The 18,676-nt window shown below is 47.0% G+C and overlaps 1 protein-coding gene across 7 annotated transcripts in view; it reads right to left on the bottom strand.

The window, feature by feature from the left end:
• LOC105469976 (splA/ryanodine receptor domain and SOCS box containing 4) overlaps positions 1-18,676 on the bottom strand; it is an 88,756-nt gene that overhangs the window by 63,782 nt on the left and 6,298 nt on the right. For all 7 annotated transcript variants that reach the window (XR_980175.3, XM_011721624.2, XM_011721626.2 and 4 more), the window contains exon 2: positions 9,539-10,385. Coding sequence is in view for 6 of the 7 variants with exons in the window: in XM_011721624.2 (XP_011719926.1) it covers positions 9,539-10,232 (694 nt within the window). In the remaining variant the exon portion in view is untranslated. The remainder of the gene's footprint in view (positions 1-9,538; positions 10,386-18,676) is intronic.

Here is an 18,676-nt window from a genome sequence, read left to right as displayed (position 1 = left end):
GAGTGTGGATTTACTTGTGTACACTGCATTGGCAACTATAAGAATTTGGGTTCCAGGGCACATAAATGGAATCACTTGGTAGCTGGGGAGGGAAGTAAGGCCAGACGTGAAAAGGAGGAAATGCAGAAGGCATAGCTGCCTTGTCAGGAGCAGGGCCAAGGAAGGCCTGAGACTGGCCTGGAGTCAGCCAGGTGGCAAGGACGAGGGCAGAGCCAGGCTCGGCAACCCCAGGCTGAGCTGGCATCAGGGAAGTGGGCCATTTCCAACAAAGAGGGCAACGCAGACCAAGGCACAGAAGAATATGCATTTTATTTTATCTTATTTATTTATTTTTATTGTTTGAGACACAGTTTCATTCTCTTGCCCAGGCTGGAGTGCAGCGGCTTGATCTCGGCTCACTGCAACCTCCACCTTTGGGTTCAAATGATGCTTGTGCCTCAGCCTCCCAAGTAGCTGGGATTACAGGCATGTCCCACCACACCTGGCTATTTTTTTTTTTTTTTTTTTGCATTTTTAGTAGAGACAGGGTTTCATCATGTTGGCCAGGGTGGTCTCGAACTCCTGACCTCAAGTGATCCGCCTGCCTCGGCCTCCCAAAGTGCTGGGATTACAAGTGTGAGCCACAACGCCCGGCTGGAATATGCATTTTAGCTTGGCTGCCAGATCATTCAGCATGGGGGTAGACGAGTGGATGGTGGGGCATGGGGACAAGCTGTGATTGGGGTCCCTTGCTCTGTGTCACACTCTTCAGCAGCATCATCCAGGAGCTTGTTAGAGATGCAGAATCTTGGGCCCGACCCAGTCCTACTAAGTCAGAATCGGCATTTTAATAAGGTCACCAGGTGGCTTGAATGCACACTGAGGTTTGAGCAGCATTGCTGACAACTCTACGGGTAAGTACCATCACTATATCCACTTTACAGGTGAGGATACCGAGGAACTGCAAAGTCAGGAAACGTATGCCCAGGTCACGCAGGTACTAAACAGACAGACCAGTTCTTACCTGGGTATCTGTGACTGTGCTGACCCCCTGGTTGTATGGTCTGAGCGGTGGCCAGGGCAGGGTCTCTGACATGCAGGAGGCACTGAGAAGCCATGGAGGATCTTCATCTGCGTGTGTTGTGGGGAGACGCTGGTCTAAACTCTGCCCAGGCTCCAAGGCCTCCCCTGCGAAAGTCCCTCTGACCCATCAGCGTCATACCCGGCCCTAATCACTCTCCTCTCCTCCTAAGCACCTACATCCTCCCACAGCTGTGTTTTCCAATACAGACTCATAAACGGCATTGAATTCTCACTCCCTTGTTTCTGACGGGGAACATTTTCAAGGGGGATTGGAGGCCTGGGTTTTAGTTCAGGTTCTGCCACTAACTGGCAGGTAACCTTGGGCAAAGCCTCCCAGCTCTCTGGTCCAGTCAGCTCCTACCTGTAAAATGTGGGTCTTGCATTGGCTGCCAGATATCATCTCTTCTATCCCTGTGTCTGGGGCCTTGCCTTCACCCTTCTGCCAGGGCCTGAAAAGGTGAGACCCTTTACCTCTTCCCCTTCCCTTTTTCCCAAAGGTCCAATAATGGCCAGCCCACAACTAGACCAAGTCACTATTTTTGCAGAGGTGGACGCTGGCCCTCAGGGCCGCCACCTTGGCAGCTCATCTCTGCTGAATGTCTGCCTGCACACAGCTGGTGAAGGTGCTGCTTGTTTGGGTATCCTTGTGAACACATGTCCACCAGGCAAGTCACCACTGGAAGCTGCGGCCTTTTAGAGAACCGCTTGAATAAGACATGCAGCCAGAAACAGTTGAAACTGCTCACAGGGAAGGCTAAACACTCCTAGTTCATTTGCAACAAACTCACAATGGCCTCTGAACCTCAGGTAGCATTTCCATCATGTATCTTAGAAACGAGACCAAGACCGTCCAAACCGTCACAAATTCCCTCGTGTGAAATCCTTCAGTTTCACAGTGTGGACCAAAATTTAATAACCAGAATTATTTCTATATTTAATAACAGTAATTTTACCAATTTATGAGAGCAGTAATAGTCATAATTAGCCATTTTTAAACCTACCACTTTTTCAGTAGCTATGTTCTAGGCACTAGATCAGTCACTTTCTATATAGTAATCCATGATCCTGACACCTCATGACAAAGTAAGTTTCTATTTTTCAGATGAGAAAATGAAGGCTTGGGCGTGAAATGACTTGTTCAGGGTCACAGCTAATTAGAAGCCAAGCCAGTGCTGGAAGACCCCTGAACCCTGCGCTTCCCACAAGACCATGCTGTGGCCCACGGTGATGCTTGTCCTGATTAAGCCTGATTTCAAATGCTGTCACCTGCATTTCAAGCCACCTTTCTGCAAGCCAGACTTCCATGAACCTAATTATGACTATGTTAATGTGAAAACCTCCTTCAAAGAAGGGCCACAGCATCTGATCGAGGCCTTTTCTCAAATGGGAGACTGTTCCTTTCAAACAAAGGGTAGGGGGAGTTTCTGAATGTCAGGATCCTGAATTAACATGCCTGGCCTGCGTGCGGGGACAGATGTGCTGTACACAGGACACAATGAGAGGTGGGAAAAGGGTCACTCAGGGGCCAGGCTTCAAGTGGGGGGGGGGCAGCTCATAGCCAGCCCCTCTGCTCCAGCCAACTGTGACTCAAGTCCCCCTGTGGCAGAGGAAAGAAAAGCTTATTCAGGTGGTGGGAGGCCAGGACATTAATATGCATTTACTGAGCACGTACTCTGTACTCTGTTGCAAGGGCTGCTATAGGGTGGTTGAAAAGGCCAAGATGCAGTTGCCACAGCAAAGAGCCACCACTTTCAGCATTAGCAGCAGCAGCAATAACAGAAAAGCAAAACACACACATTATGGGCCTATTCTGTGAAGTAAGGGGCTAGGTGTCTTATGTTGACTATACACTATGTAAGGACCGGCTGAATTAGACACCTCAAATAATCTTAATCCAACAATGTGTCTGAAGCCTCCTTAATATCAAATTAATAAATTTTAAAAAGAGAAAAAATTAATGTGATTCTACTGTATTTTAAACTAGAAACAAGTCATTCATGAGCCTTCATCAGGTGCGCAAGATGAGCTCAGCATCGCAATCAGAAATTCAGGATACGCATATCAATATTAACCTACTGAGACCCACGTGCTGGACCATGCTTCATTTCTGCATCACTTCTAATACAGCAACTCTGCAAGGTACATATAATTATTCCCACTGCACAGATGGGAAAACTGAGACTTGGGGATGTTAATTAGCCAGAGGGGGCAGAAAGGAAATTTCAATTGGGATCAAAAGTTTATGTTCAAAGATTGGAAACTGCCTAAATGTCCAAATATGGGGATCTGAATAATTAGGTTATAACACAACTATATCATGGCCTCACGCGACTGTTAAGAAAGAATGAAGCAGCTCTGCATTAACTGATATTAGATAACTGCCAAGGTCCATTGAAGGGAGAAAACAAGATATAGGGGAATGTTTTCAGTATGATCTAAAAATTATCTGTCACAAATATCTCTGGAAAGACAAGAAACTGCTAATAGTGGCTGCCAGCAGGAGGGGACGGCGGCCGAGCTACAGAGGAGGGGTTACTTCACCATATACCCTTTGGTAGTATTCAAATCTGTTGCCACACGTACAGCTTTCCTTTCAAGAGCAATGTTTTAGTCTGTCTTGTGTCACTATAAAGAAATATCTGAGGCTGGGTAATTTATAAAGAAACGAGGTTTATTTGGCTCAGCGCTCTGCAGGTTGGACAAACATGGCACGGCTCTGCTGAGGGCCTCAGGAAGCTTTTACTCATGACGAAAGGCAAAGGGAAAGTAGGTGTGTCACATGATAAGAGAGGGAGGAAGAGAGATGCCAGGCTCTTTCAAACAACCAGCTCTCACACGAACTAATAGTGAGAACTCACTCATTACCACGAGGAGGGCGCCAAGCCATTCATGTTAGATCTGCCCCCGTGGCCCAATCACCTCCCACCAACCCTCACCACCAACATGGGGGATCTCATTTCAACACAAGATTTGGAAGAAACAAATATCCAAGCGATATCAAGTAAATAGGCACATATGACGTCCCTAATCTTCCCAGTTCACCATGCATGCCTCCTGGGTCTCCATCCCTGCCCTGAGGAACTTCATAACCACTTGGGGAAAGAAGGCCTATGCATGGGTGGAAAAATGAGTGAACCCTGCAGATGTAGGAGAAGTCAGCGCTAAACTCCCGGTGCAGAGACGGAGTCCTCAGCTGAGGCCTGGGGGTGAGCTGGAGTCAGGACAGATTGATAAGGGATGGGGGCAAAGGGGCGACCAGGCCCAGAGGAGCCACGTCCAGATGTCCCGGAGGTTAGGAGGACCAAACTACCCCGTGAGACGCACGGGAGTCTAGCGAGAAGATCTGGAGTGCAGCTCTGGCAAGGAGATGGTGTCCTTGTAGTCATCGGGAGAGTAAACTCTCTCTGGCCTTCATCAATACCAGAAGCCTTGGCTAGCTGCCAGCCTCCTCTGCTCAGCCATTGAGCCAATAAATACTTGTTGGCAGATCAATTAAACCATCTAGGAAAGACGTCTGGAAATACAGCTTCCTTGGCTCCGTGCAGGGGGAAAGCCCTCTCAGCCAGTTAGGCCCAAGATACCTGCATTTCCACGCCCCACCCTGTGAAAGTCAGCCCTGACACTGGTGTCCACTCTGTGGGGTCGGGCCACGCTCGGCGGTAGGCAGGCTTGGGCAGGTTGGCCCAGGCGTAGGAGGCAGAGCTGGGTATAAGCACAGCTGTGTCATTTGCTAGCTGTGTGGCCTTGGCAAATTCGTTACCTTTCCAAGACATTTTCCTCATCTACAAAATGGGGCTAACAGTCATATTGCCTCATGGCTTATTGTGATGAAAAGAAAAAAAATATGAGTAAAACCCTAAGCCCAGGGTACAGAACAGAACATGGATGGGAGCCAACAAAAGTGTCATCAATACCCTCAAATCAAAGCTGCCTGGGACCCCAAGGCCGCTTGTCTCTGTCTGAGACTCCCCTCCGCTTCCGGTGTCACTCACACACCACTCACCACCCAGGAACTCCGAGATGTGAGACAGAGCCATTCTGTCAGCCCTCCCGCCGCCAGCATGCGGAGAGAGGAGCTGGGGAGCCATGGAGCAATTCCAGAAAGCAGCCCAGAGCAGATTCCAAAGGCCTGGCCCACCCCAGGGGCCCACACCTCACAGTAGTTGAGACATTTACAATGACATTCCCCTGTTAGTGATCAAGAATGCCTGATCCATGGCCACTGCTGGGGATGCCTTTGTACAACAGAACACCCTGCAGAGTTCCATGCTGAGCCAAGAGCTTTGAGGGCTGGAGGTAAAGCCAGTCAGAGGAGGAAAAATGACAGGGACAGCAATTCTGGGACTCGCCCAAACTCACTGCTAAAGGCAAGGACCTGGCCCTGGGCTGCACGGTCACCAGCCAGATGGAGTAGATGATCCTGCGCATTCTCTCCCTGCCTTGAGGGTAAATGTCTCCACAAGGTGCCCGTGTGCGCCTCCATTTGAATCCAGGCTCTCTTAGTTACTCATAGTGTCCCCTTCAGCAACTTACTCAAGCTCTCTGTGCCTCAATTTCTTCATCACACACTGAAAATGATAATATAGACAGTACTAGTGCAAAGAGTCATTACAAAAATTAAATGAATTAAAATTTGCAAAATGGCTGGGTGAGGTGTCTCACGCCTGTAATCCCAGTGCTTTGGGAGGCAGAGGTGGAAGGATTGCTTGAGGCCAGGAATTCAAGACCAGCCTGGGTGACATAGTGAGAGCATTGTCTCTATAAAAAAAATAAAATAAAATAAATTAGCCATTACCTCCTGAGCCAGTTTCATTCATATTTATATACATGCTAGGAGTGGTGGCATATCCTTGTAGTCCCAGCTACTCAGGAGGCTGAGGGGAGGATCATTTGAGCCCAGGAGTGAGGAGAGGTTACAGTGAGCTACGATTGCACCGCTGCACTGCAGCCTGGGTGACAGTGTGAGATTCTGTCTCTAAAAAACAAACAAAACCAAAAAAAAGAAAAGAAAAGAAATTGCAAAGTGTTTAGAATACTACCCCCCCTTACCCACTTAGACTAAACACTACATAAGTATTAATTGTTGCTGTTATTGCTATTATTATTATTATTATTTGTGCCCTGGACAACCTGGGACAGCTTCTCCATTTGCCTGGCCTCGGCTCCATGCTTCTCAGTTCACTTAAATGGCAGGGCCCCCGTGCATCCTGCAGCTCTTTGTAGTTAGCTTTGAGATGCTAAGCCATTTCACTCCACAGTGCAGCAAAACAATTCCACTTGCAGAAGGTTTGACAATGTTATGCATTTGCAATAGGAAATCACACCTCCAGGAGTTCTTGCCCTCAACAAACACATGCTTCCAGAGTTAAATGTAGTGAGCCCTTTCTAAGTCTTGCTTTTACCGTAATAAAAATTCAAAAACTGAGAAAGTGATATCCATTACCTTACTTTCATCATGTCAGAGGAAAAGCCTCTATTAAGGCCATTTTGCTTTAAGCCACAGATGAACCCCAGAGTTTGCCTCAGCTCACCTAGTTCATCAACGCAGGGGCACCAATTGCTATGTGTTTGCTCTGTGCTGGTGAGCTTTATCATCCTCGTCCTTTTTCAAAGGAGAACACTGAGGTTCAGAAAGAGGAAGCAATCGCCAACAGCCATTTGTTGAGTGCTGGGGCCCGGGTCTGACCCGGCTCTGTGAGGGGCCCCGGGCAGAGTTCTCTCCTATGATCCTGTGGGGAAGCAACTCCAGAGAGCTGGCCTGCCTTTTGCTTCCAAGCATGTCTTTGACTCTGGTCCCTCACACCCCAATCATGTCTGAGTTTGGGGACCTGCCACCATGTCCACAACCGACATTAACTCAGAATCCTTTCCATCTACAGAATCCACCTTGGGTTACCTTCCCTGCTCAGGGACTCCCTAGAGCCAAAGTAGTCCCAAACCCGGGGATTCATGGTAGACTTCAGCCCAGGACACAGGCTATAGGCATCACACAGTCCCTTCCCAACTATCCCTGCGAGACTCCACTGCAGCTTCTCCTACGGCCCGCTCTGGAGATTGTCCCAGGCTGGCCATGAATAGACCTTTCAAAACCAGAGAAGCTGAGCTTCCCTTTTCTGCAATCACACTCCTGTCTGAGAGAGAGAACATTACCCCTATCTAGAGAACACACTAGTGCCATAGCAGATAAGCCAACTCTATCACTGAACAGAAGATGCCCCAGGCTTGCATCCCATGACATCTGCCCTCTCTTGCCTCCTAGATTCAATATTCCAGATTCAGCCAACCTGAATATTCACTACCAGTAAGGAAGAGGATAGAACACTTCACATTTTAGTTCCACCAAACTTTTTCAACCACCTGAAGGACCCATAAGCTTAAAATACCCCAAACACAACTGCCCTTCCCCACCCAACCTCCCTGAGGTAGGTCCTTGCTCCTGATCCCAACATGCATAGCCCCACGGGCTGGAACCCTGTTAGCACCTTGGCTTTGTACCTGAAAACCAGGCACCCAATAAAACCCAAGTGTGAATTAATAGCCAAGAGGAAGCCTACAGCAGGAGTATAACCATTGGCTCTGATAGCTCCCACTGGGTGTCAATGTCAGGCCTTAAATCTCAGCTACCATATTATTGGTGCTACCACACAAGAGCTTACAGCAGCAAAAAGGGGACCTGATACTATCCCATTTTACAGATGAGTAAAATGAGTCTTAAGGAGTAAGAGTGACTCACCAAAGACAGAAAACCACTGAACACTTGGAAATAAGTCACATCAGACTCCAGAGCCTTGGTACACCGAAGCCACTCTTCTAGTCCAGTGATTAATTCCAGCAAATAAATTTTCCAATTCCATTAAATAAAGATTGTTTGTTGTTTCTGTTGGTTTTCTCACCACTGGGATTTGCCTGGTCACTATGTCTCAGAAGGCTCCAGACACTTTCCACAAGGCACCGTGATGACTAAATTTGCCCTTCTCAGGGACATAATCATCAGTTCCTAGATTTAACCCATTAAACAGAGAAAATGGAACAACATTTTGCCATTCAATGGCAATTGTAGGCAACGATCATGGAAATAAAATAGGAGCAAGAACGTTGACAATTATACCAGAGCGCTGAGCGTACCAGCCACTTTTCCGTTAGCCTGCCACCCTTGGAAACCATCAAATGTCCCCTTCCCGGGCTCCAGTAAATGTAAATTTTGCTTGAGTAAAATCTCGTCCTTGACTTCTTTTCTGGAGAAGTGTTACTCTTTTCTGGGGTGTTACTCTCAGTCCCTCATCTAAAGGGGAGAACACAGGGAAAGAGTGCACTTCAGGGCCATCAGAACTGGGGGAACCCTGATTCTGGCTCTCTGTAGCTCTGCTCTTAAGTTTCCTTATTTCTAAAAGGAGGATCTGCCTCAGGGGCTGGTAATTACATCTCCTATTTAGAATGAATAACTGGAAATTCTACCTTTCAGCATCGCCTCTGAGAGCTTCATTAGGGGTGTGGCAGGAAGTCTGGATGGGTGGTGGTGGGCTGATGTTGGGGAGTGTGCAAGCCCACAAGTGCCTGGCTCCTGGCCCCTCAGCTGGGATTCAGCTCAGGACAGGCAGCCACGTGTGCCTCGGTCCAGAGGCCACCCTGTCTTCCTGAGTGACTCCCTCCCGAAACCAATAACCGTCTTTGTTCCTATACTTTTTATCTTGCCGGATGGTTGTGTATATTAAATGAGAGCAAGCTGTAGAGTTGTCAGGGGTCAACCCCAGCAGCCTGTGGGATGGTTTGTAGCCTGCAAGGGTATTTTGTTTGCCCATAGAGAGTTTTCAGCAGCTGTCAACTTTAAAAATTGGAATAGTTCACACAATCTAGATTTCTGAGCTCTCCTGGAAAAAGTCACAAGATTCCACAACCCAGGGTTTTCATTCCCATGAGATGACAGTCGGCTGGAGATGACAGGCAGCTGCCCCCCTTAGCAGATGGCCCGTAAGCACTAGAATTGGGGTATTCAGCCTCTCGAATACAGTAGGTGGCCAATAAAGGACGGTTGTCATTACTTATTACTTACCAATAACTTGAGTACATGGCATTTAAGTGCAGGGACTGGGGACTTGTCAGTATCCTCCCATTGTGACTAGCTTGGGTCATTTGGTACAACCTTTGTACAGACTAGAAGACTGGTAATTGGCATCAATACTCAAAGCCCCTATTAGGTGCCAGTCACTGTTCTGAGCACTTCACACATGTGATCTTATTTGATCTTCACAGCTGTGAGCTAGATTACTATCACAGTGATGCTTTTGCCGATGGGAGAACTAAGGCACAGCCCCAAATCACCAGACCAGCAAAGGAGAGAGTCAGGATTGAAACCCAGGTCCCGACTATTCCTCCACACTGCAGGATCCTCCCAACTGGCGATGGAGGCGTGGCCTGCCCTGCTGTCCCAGGGCCTGGCACCACTGAAAGCCCTGCCCCCGAGTCCGGCACAACTTACGGTCAAGGCCGTTGATGTAGCGCATGGTGACTTCGCAGTGGCCCCACACGGCACTCACCACCGGGTACAGCTTCTTGCCCTTGAGACCTCGGAAGGCCACCCCCAGGTACTGGCCGTCCACGATGAAGCTGAGTGTGCCTTCATCCATGTCCAGCACCACGAGCAGCGAGTCGGGCAGCGCGAAGGCCTCGTCGGGCCCCAGGAAGGCCGGGTAGGCCACGCCGGGCCGGTTCTTGCCGTCGTGGTAGAGGCGGCTGCGGCCCAGGTCCCAGCCCCACGACTCGGCGTCACTGCCCACCAGCGCAGTGTAGCCCACGGAGTGCAGGGGAGCACGGGCCGTGGCCACACCAACTACAGCGTGGGTGCCGCGCTGCCGAGCTGGCCAGTTGATCTGCCAGGCGTGCAGGCCGCGGGCGTGGCCCACCTTGCCGCGGATGCCGTCGGTGCTCTGGGCCACGGGGTGCCGGTGGAAGGTGAGCCGGTCGTCATCCTTGACGAAGACGTTGAGCGAGCGGTCCTCGGGGTTCCACGCATGCCGCAGCTGCACAGCTAGCCCCGCCGCTGGCATGTCCAACAGCTGGTCCAGCCGCGCCGGCCGCCCGGGCTCTGCACCCCGCAGCTCCCGCTTGGCCGGCCGCAGCGCGGGCTCTCGCACCTCCACCGACTTGAGGCTCCCTGAGAGCTTCTGGCCCATGCTTCACTGCCGGGAGGGGACCGCTGCAGGCCACCGCTACCTCGTGGGAGCCTCCACTCCCCGTAGCCAGGAATGGGCCACGGGGCTGGGAACCAGGCTTCCGGACGGTAGACCTCCACAGCCTCTACCGGGCTGTGGCAGGGGCCCAAGCTCCTGGAAGGAAGCAAAGGGCACGGGTTATAGCAGCAGCAGCAGCAGCCAGTTGCCAATCCCTTCATTTATGTCCATGCCTTGGCTGAGCCCTGTGCATGCACAATAATAGTACTAATTCGTACACTCGTATCTGGCACTAATCTAGCACTTGCCATATGCCAGTGTTCTAAATGATTTATGTTTATTAGTTCGTTTAAACCTTAACACCTCCCTATAAGAGATATACATTATTATTCACCATTTACAGATGAGAACACTGAAGTGCAGAGAGAAGTTAAGTGATTAGCCAAAGTCCCACTGCAAATAGGTGACTGAGCCAAGATTCAAACCAAGGTCATCTGGCTTCAGGATCTGCGTTCCAGACGTAGAACAATCATAGGGAGTCTGATTTTAGAAATAAGGCATGAGCCCAGAGCAGTTGTGACTTGCTCAAGATCAGAGCCTGGATGAGAACCCAGGTGCATTTGATCCCAGGGACAAGCCCTGTGCCAAGGCTGCGGGGGCACACAGCTGCTCAAGACACAGGGCTGTAGGGTGTGGCCCATTGGTTCCCAACCCTGGAGTCCTGGGGAGCCTAAATAACCTCCTAAAATGTAGCCAGGCTTGAGAGGGAAGACACAGAACAAGGGTGCAGCAGGGTCACCAGGGACATGGACATCAGGCAGTGTGGGAAGATGGAGTGAGGGCTCCATGGGCAGGTGAATGGAGGTAAATAGAGGTGAGGAGGAAGGATAAGGGAGCCGGTGTCCAGGCTCTGTAGCCAGACAGAACTGCATCCAAATCCCTCTCTCCATCTCTTACTGTGGGTCCACAGGAAAGCCTCCTAGCCTCTTGGATACTCCAGATACCTTGCCAGTAAAATGAGGATAAAACACCTCCCTCTGGTGATGGGGGAACTTAAGAGACCATAATATAAAGGGTCCTGGAACTCGGCCAACAGGTTTTCCTCTCTGGCTCTGTTTTCTGGGCATCCCATGTGGATCCCCTCCCTTTGGATGGGTGAGCTCTTTCTTCAGCCATGTAAACACCATTAACAGCATTGACCCCAGATTGCCTTCCCTGAGGCAGGATCCTGGTTTTCATGGAAAAGGAATTGGCCACCATTACCAGGAAACCAGCCAGAACCTAAGGAGCTTGGACTACTTGGACGGGCCCTGGGTATGGGGAGAGATGGAGAGCCAAGCCCTGTCCAGAGCAGAGGCATGTGCCCTCCCCTCCCTGGCCTGAGAGCTGCTGGGCCCAGAACAACTTCTCCTGAGTCAGATGAGGAGATGGATGGGTGTTTTTCATGCCCTGCCTTCCCCGACCTCAACCTCCCACCCAGACAGTGGTGCACCCCTAGCCAAAGTCCAGGTAGGGAAGGAAAGAAGTCTGCTGCCACACAGCACAGACGAGTATCCTGTGGGTTTTTCACCATTCCATTTTATTCTTAACTCTCATATTCTTTCGTTTCTATTGTCAGATCCCAGCTTCAGCAGATGTTGACCCTATTCCGAGAGCTCTGGCTAATGTTCAATCTGAGGGAATACCAGAACACATAACAATTTGCAACACTAGACAGTTTTAAGATAGCAGAATAAAGTTACTCCTTTTCATATCTGAAATCACCCAAAATCAAGGAGAAAAAAAGAAATGCAAACTCCTTCTTCAGCAAACTAGAACACATTTGTAACCTGAACCACAACTTATAAGGAAAGGCTGCCAAAAACAGGCAAGGGCTGCCAAAAGCAGTGAAGATAAAAAATACTGTGAGAAAACACCTAGAGAAGACACCTGTGGTGGCAGATCTCAGACAAAGCTGGCACAGCCACCAGGAGCTGGCATTCCCTGAAGGAAAAAACTAATGATCCCTTATCAGAAACAATGGGAACAGGGCATGTGATCTGGTAGTGGGAGCTGCCTTCTACGCCTTGGAGGAAGAGGAGGGCAGGGCCAACAGAGGAAACCACAGACCCGCCATTTTCACAGGAAGCAGTGTGTTGGTGAGGCAGAGTGAGAGCAGGGCTCTGAATTGGGAAAAGCCCACAGCCGCGGAACTCTGCTGACTGAGTAGAAGCAAAGACTAAAGGAAATCACTAAGACAACCCTGTGAACAAAGTTCCTGGGAACCAGGGAGCAATCCTACCCTCTTCCTGGTACCTCCTCCACATGCGTCTCCTGCAAAATGCTGATCCAAGAAGGTTCACCTCTTTCAAAGAGGAACCAGCACAGGATATAGTCAAAGATGCTATAGAAGAAAGAAAGGAATAAACGAAAAGGACAAAACACGGCAAACCAAGCAAACTCACCTGAAAAAAAGCTGTCACAAAGCAGATAAAAATGGGAACCAAAGTTGTAAACTAATTTTATAATTGATTATTTCAGAAGGGAGACAACTAGCATGGGCTCAACAAAAGATTAAATCCATTTTCCCTAGTTATAAAGGTAATCTCCAGAACTAAAAATAAAAATACACATCTTGCAAATACAAACCTTGAACACAATACAAAATAAAACAGACCGTGTACTGAAAGATTTTGTTTGAAAGCAAGAGAGGCATGAAAGCATGAAATATGATAGTAAAACTAAGACCAAAATATTAACCATGTCATTAAATGGCTGTAGTAAACTGCTAAAAAAAGATTCTAAGACTGGGGAACAACACAAAACCCCCAACCATATGCTACATATGAGAGACATTCCCCAAAGCAAAGTGATTTAACAATTTTGAAAATAAAGGAAAGGCAAACACATAACAGGGAAGTGTGAACTCAAACTAAGCAGGCACTGTAATCTTAATATTAGGCAACTAAAGTTGATTTCAGGACAAAAGGCTTTAAGTGAGACAAGAACACTTAATAATAATAAAGAATAAGATCCACAGTTGAAGACTGAACTCACCAAATAGCCCCAAAATTCAGAGCAAAAGCAAGAGGAAATATAAGGAGGGACCTTAGACAGATACACATCAGAGGCATATAATTTTAATTTCCCTCTTCTAGCTCATGATGGACCAATGGACCAAAATTAAGTAAAGACATAGAAAAACCAAATTACATAATTAATAAGACAGATCTAATTAGTGTATTCATCAAATTCTATACCTTGAAAACAAAGAATGCATGTTCTTTTCAAGTGTTCATGGAACCGTCAAAAAAATTTTCTCGTATATTAGGTCACAAATGAAACTTCCAAAAAAGCAAAAATAATACAGTATCTGATAACACAGAAGGAAAACTAGAAATTAATCATAAAATTATAGATCACAAAATCCTATCACTTGGGCATTTTAAAAAATTCTTTAAACAACTTGACTCCGACTCAGATCAAAAAGGAAATCCATACAGAAATTGCAGAATATCTGGAATACAACAATAACAAAAAGCATTCCATATACTAGAGCCTGCGGGATGCCTCTACAGCCGTTCTCAGAGGAAATCATGGCTGGTATATTTATGATATTAAATTTTTAAAAATGAATGGAGCATAATAAAATAGGGAAATAATAGAACTAAGCAAAAACTCAAGAGCTGGTTCTACCACAAAAAACCAAACCAATAAAACATATAAACTATTAAAGCTAATCATGTAATGTATCATATTATATTATTATATTACTATTATATTAATCTATCATGTTGATAGTATGTACCCTTGATACGATATAATGAAATAGCACTTTACCTCTATGGGCATCTTCCCTAAAACTCATAACCTCACTCTAATCATGAGAAAAACAAAGGACAAATTCCATTTGGAGGCCATCCCACAAAATACCTGACCTAACCAGCAAGGTCATCAGAACCAAAGTCTGAGAAATCATCATAGTGAAGACGGCCCTAAGGATACCTAACAATTCCACGTAATGTGGTATCCCAGATGGGATCTGGAACAGAAGAAGGATGTTAGGAGCCAGGATTGGTGGCTCACACCTGGAATCCCAGCACTTTGGGAGGCCAAGGCAGGTGGATCATCTGAGGTCAAGAGTTCAAGACCAGCCAGGCCCAACATGGTGAAACCCCATCTCTACTAAAAATACAAAAAAAAAAAAAATAGCCAGGTGTGGTGGCACACGCCTGTAATCCCAGCTACTTGGGAGGCTGAGGCGGGAGGACTACTTTAACCCTGGAGGTGGAGGTTGCAGTGAGCCAAGATTGTGCCACTGTGCTCCAGCCTGGACAACAGAGGGAGACTCCATCTCAAAAAAAAAAAAAGAAAAAGAAAGAAAAGAAAAAGGATATTAGGCAAAAACTGAAATCTGAGGAAAAAAGGAAATCTGAAAAAATATGTTAATAATACTAATAACTTAACTATAATATTAATTATTAAAAGAAGTTAATAATTATTAATACTGGTTCATTAGTTGTGAAAAATATACAATACTAATGTAAGATGCTAATAATTGGGGAAACTAGGGTGGTAAATGGCGTGACCATATGGGAACTCTCTGTACTATCTGTTTAGTTTTTCTTTAAATCTAAAACTATTCTGAAGAAATAAAGCCCATTAATTAGAAAAGCTTACATAAATGTCTAAATTTTAGGGAATACAAAAAAAGGGCAAAAACTAGAATTCACCTCTTTCTCCTACTCATTAACCAGATATAAACATTGTCAGCTTTCGGAGGAATTTCGCTTTATTCTCTTTTATTTTGTTGTTGTCTACAAATTATAGTAAATTTTATTTTTAAAAATTGGTATAATGGACCTTTATTTAGATTATTACACCTAAAAATGATGTAATTAGCATTTTAACATATTACTAAATATACTTTAAATGCATGACTTAAGTAACTAAATTTTTAAAAACACGTAAAACATAAACCATTTAATCATTTAATGGGGGAGAAGACAGAAATCTGTAAAATAAGAAATGAATATGGGAAATAACAAAACGGTGTAGCTAAAAGCACTTGTAAAAGAAGTTAGACTTGTTTGTTGTTTTAACATAGGAAAAAATTTGCAACACACCAACAAATATATGACACACTCCTACAAATGAATACAAGTACAAAATGTGAAAAGACATCAACAGTTTACACAGAAACAAATGGTTTCTTTGAAAAGATACTCAATGTATACTGAAAAAGAAATGAGTTAGAACTCCATTGAAATGCCATTTTTGTCTATCAGATTATCAAAGGTCAAAAAAATGGATAACGCATGCTTGGAGAATGTGTGGAACAAAAGACAGACTCATACATTGCTAAAATGGATATAAACTGGTTTAGCCTCAGCAAATGGCAAATTAACACCGTCTTTCAGAATTGCAAATGTGCAAACCCTTTGACCTAGCAACTCTACTTCCAGCATGTATTCAGATGTGTTCTCAAATGCACAAAACTACCTATGTACACAGCACATGCATACATACGCAGCACTGTTTCTAATAGCAGCCTGGGCTCAGAGAGGTTGCATAACTTGCATAACCTGGGGTCACACAGCCAGGAAGTGGCAGGACTGGGATCAATCCCAGAGTCACCATATGACAAGCCTGTGCTCTTATGTCTTCCTCCATGTTGTTTAGAATAATGCCTTCTCCACGGCAATGACTATAACCAGCTCTGTGTGGCCCACACAGAACATTTCTAAGGAAAACTGCTTTATCTTTGCACACAACCATGCCAACTTTGGAGTTGCTGTTGTTGAAAAGACACTTACACGTGTTTGAAAGCAACAGCCAAACAGCAGCCCCAGGGGAGACCTCTTACTAGTACTTGGCTTGGCCCATACTGGGTCACTGAGAGCACAGTGCTCTCCTTTGCAATCATAGTCTCAAAGTCTCTGTCTCTACCAGAGGCAGGCAGAGATCCTGAAGGGTGCTCACACTGTGGTGTGACAAGGTGGGCATGTAAATAGACAGCCCCTTTGCTGCTCCCCCAGTACAGGGCACACCGCAGAGTGCTCACGTCCATGAATGGCAAGCCGTTAAGGGAAACTAGCAGCTGGGCAATCTAATGAAGGACAGACCTGGATGTGAATCCGCATCTGTCTGTTGGGCCCTAGGCCAGGCCTTAACCTCTCTGAGACTAGTTGGAAGTACTGCTAACTATGTGCTAACCTTGCCTGCCTTGGCAAGTATCAGAGCAGACACCTGTAAAGTCTGGCACATCACAGGGCTTCCAGTAAGTGGTGAGTGCTCTTTTAAATTGTGGACGTCCTCCAACATTGCCATCTCACCACTTGAATGTGCCTTGCTATGAACTGATTGTGTCCTCCCCAAATTCACATGTTGAAGCCTGATATAGGTTGGATATTTGTCCCTGCCCAAATCTCACGTTGAGTTGTAATCCCCAGTGCTGGAGGTGAGGCCTGGTGGGAGCTGTCTGGGTCATGGGGGCGAGTCTGTCAAGGCTTGGTGCTGTCTTAGGGATAGTGACTGAGTTCTGGAGAGAGATCTGCTCATTTAAAAGTGCGCGACACCTCCCCACCCTCGCCTCTTGCTCCTGTTTTCACCATGTGACATGACTTCTCTCCCTTCACCTTCTGCCATGATTGTAAGCTTCCTGAGGCCTCTCTAGGAGCCAGGCAGACGCCAGCACCATGCTTCCTGTAAAGCCTGCAGAACCTTGAGCCAACTAAACTTCTTTTCGATATAAATTGCTCAGTCTTAGGTATTTCTTTATAGCGATGCAAAAATGGCCTAACACAAAGCCCCAGTGTGACAGTATTTGGAGGTAGAGTCTTCGAGAGATAATTAGTCCATGAGAGTGAGTTCCACCTCCTCTAGGAAGCCTGCCCGGATCCAGTAGGCCTCCAGGGGCCTGCCCTGTATCTCTGTCCACCCTTGCATCAGTCAGGGGGGACATCTTTCAGGCCTTACTGATCTGCTTTTCTCTACCTTGAGGGCATTCCTCTGATGGCAGGAAGCTTTCACCAGCACTTCTGTGCTCCCAGCCACTGCCCCACTCCCTCCATGCAAGACACAAGCCTGGTACTTTGAACATGGGGCAGAGCACACAGAGGGACTGTGGAGAGGTTGTGCTGGGCTTCAGGGAGGGCTCATGCTCAGTTCTTTTTCAGAGGATGAAGCAGAGAAAGTGCCAGGGCTAAAGTCAGGATATGGGGACATGAAGCCCAGTAATGCCACTATCACAGTTGGACTCCCACTCCTGAGCAGCTGACTCTTGGCTATATCCAGTCTGCTCCTTTATTAGCTACTGCTTTGCATCCTTCCCTGCTTCCAACCCTCATTTATTTGTTCAAAAAATGCTTAGTGAACACAGTGCCAGGCACTGTGCAGCTGAGAGCGAGGGGCATAGCAGTGGCCAACTCAGGCTCATCCCTGCCTTCTCTCTCCAGCCAGAGGGAGTGGCCACTTAGCACATTTCTCCTCTCCTCTTCTCCACCACAGCACACAACACTGGGCCAGGCACATGGGACATACAATAGAATCCACCTTCCTGATAGGAATACCATCATCTCTCAACCCCGTAAGCAGCCAGCATCCTGAAGAATGCCAAAGGGTGCCTCCGTCACTTTCCCCCAAAACCAAACTTAATTTCCTACATCATGCTTGGATGGGGATGCTTAATGACATTATCCGGAAGGATCTGCTCTGGGGCTTCAATCACGGCTGATCAAGAAAACAAAAACTCTAATTTGCTAATTGCCATTCCCAGGACCCTAGCAGATGTTCCTACCCGACAGGGGAATGAGGAGACACGAAGTGGCAATGCCACACTGTTTAAGGAACCTCATTAGTTTGAAAAATATGATGCACAGTCTTCAGAGGCCTGGGACCCAAAATCACAGCCACAGAGGCCTGTCTGGCTGAGTTCAACAGGCACGAGGTCTGCAAGAAGACATGACTGCTGTGGGGATTGGTAGTGACTGCGTGAAATGCCCTTCTCTCTATGTGGCCTCTGGCTTTGGACTTGCCGGAGCCAGAGGTGGGGGCAAGTCTCCTTCTTTCATCTAGCCAGCAGTAATGATGCTGGTCTGGGGATCTCAGGCTGCTGAAAAGCATAAGACTCAACCACTTTCCCTTAGGGAGACAGCCTACACCGAAGGGGTCAGACTCCGCCACAGATCTGAATAATGACAAAGACTGTAAAAAGAAATCCACTTAGATACCACTGGAATTCCTTTATAGACTGCACATACCTTTCAAATATATACTACAGCACTTGTAAAAGTACAAAGTTGATCTAATCATGCTCCTGCTCAAAATCCTCCACAGGTTCTCTGAGGCTTTCAGGATATTAGATATTAGTGACTCTGGGGAGCTCCCCAGCCCCCTGTGCTCTCACAGCCCTTATACTTGTGCCCACCACAGCACTTATCACAAGGGGACATGATGTCTGTTTGGCT

This window comes from Macaca nemestrina, chromosome 2 (assembly GCF_043159975.1).
Source record: "Macaca nemestrina isolate mMacNem1 chromosome 2, mMacNem.hap1, whole genome shotgun sequence".
Lineage (NCBI taxonomy): Eukaryota > Metazoa > Chordata > Mammalia > Primates > Cercopithecidae > Macaca > Macaca nemestrina.
This window is presented reverse-complemented; position numbering and strand designations above follow the sequence as displayed.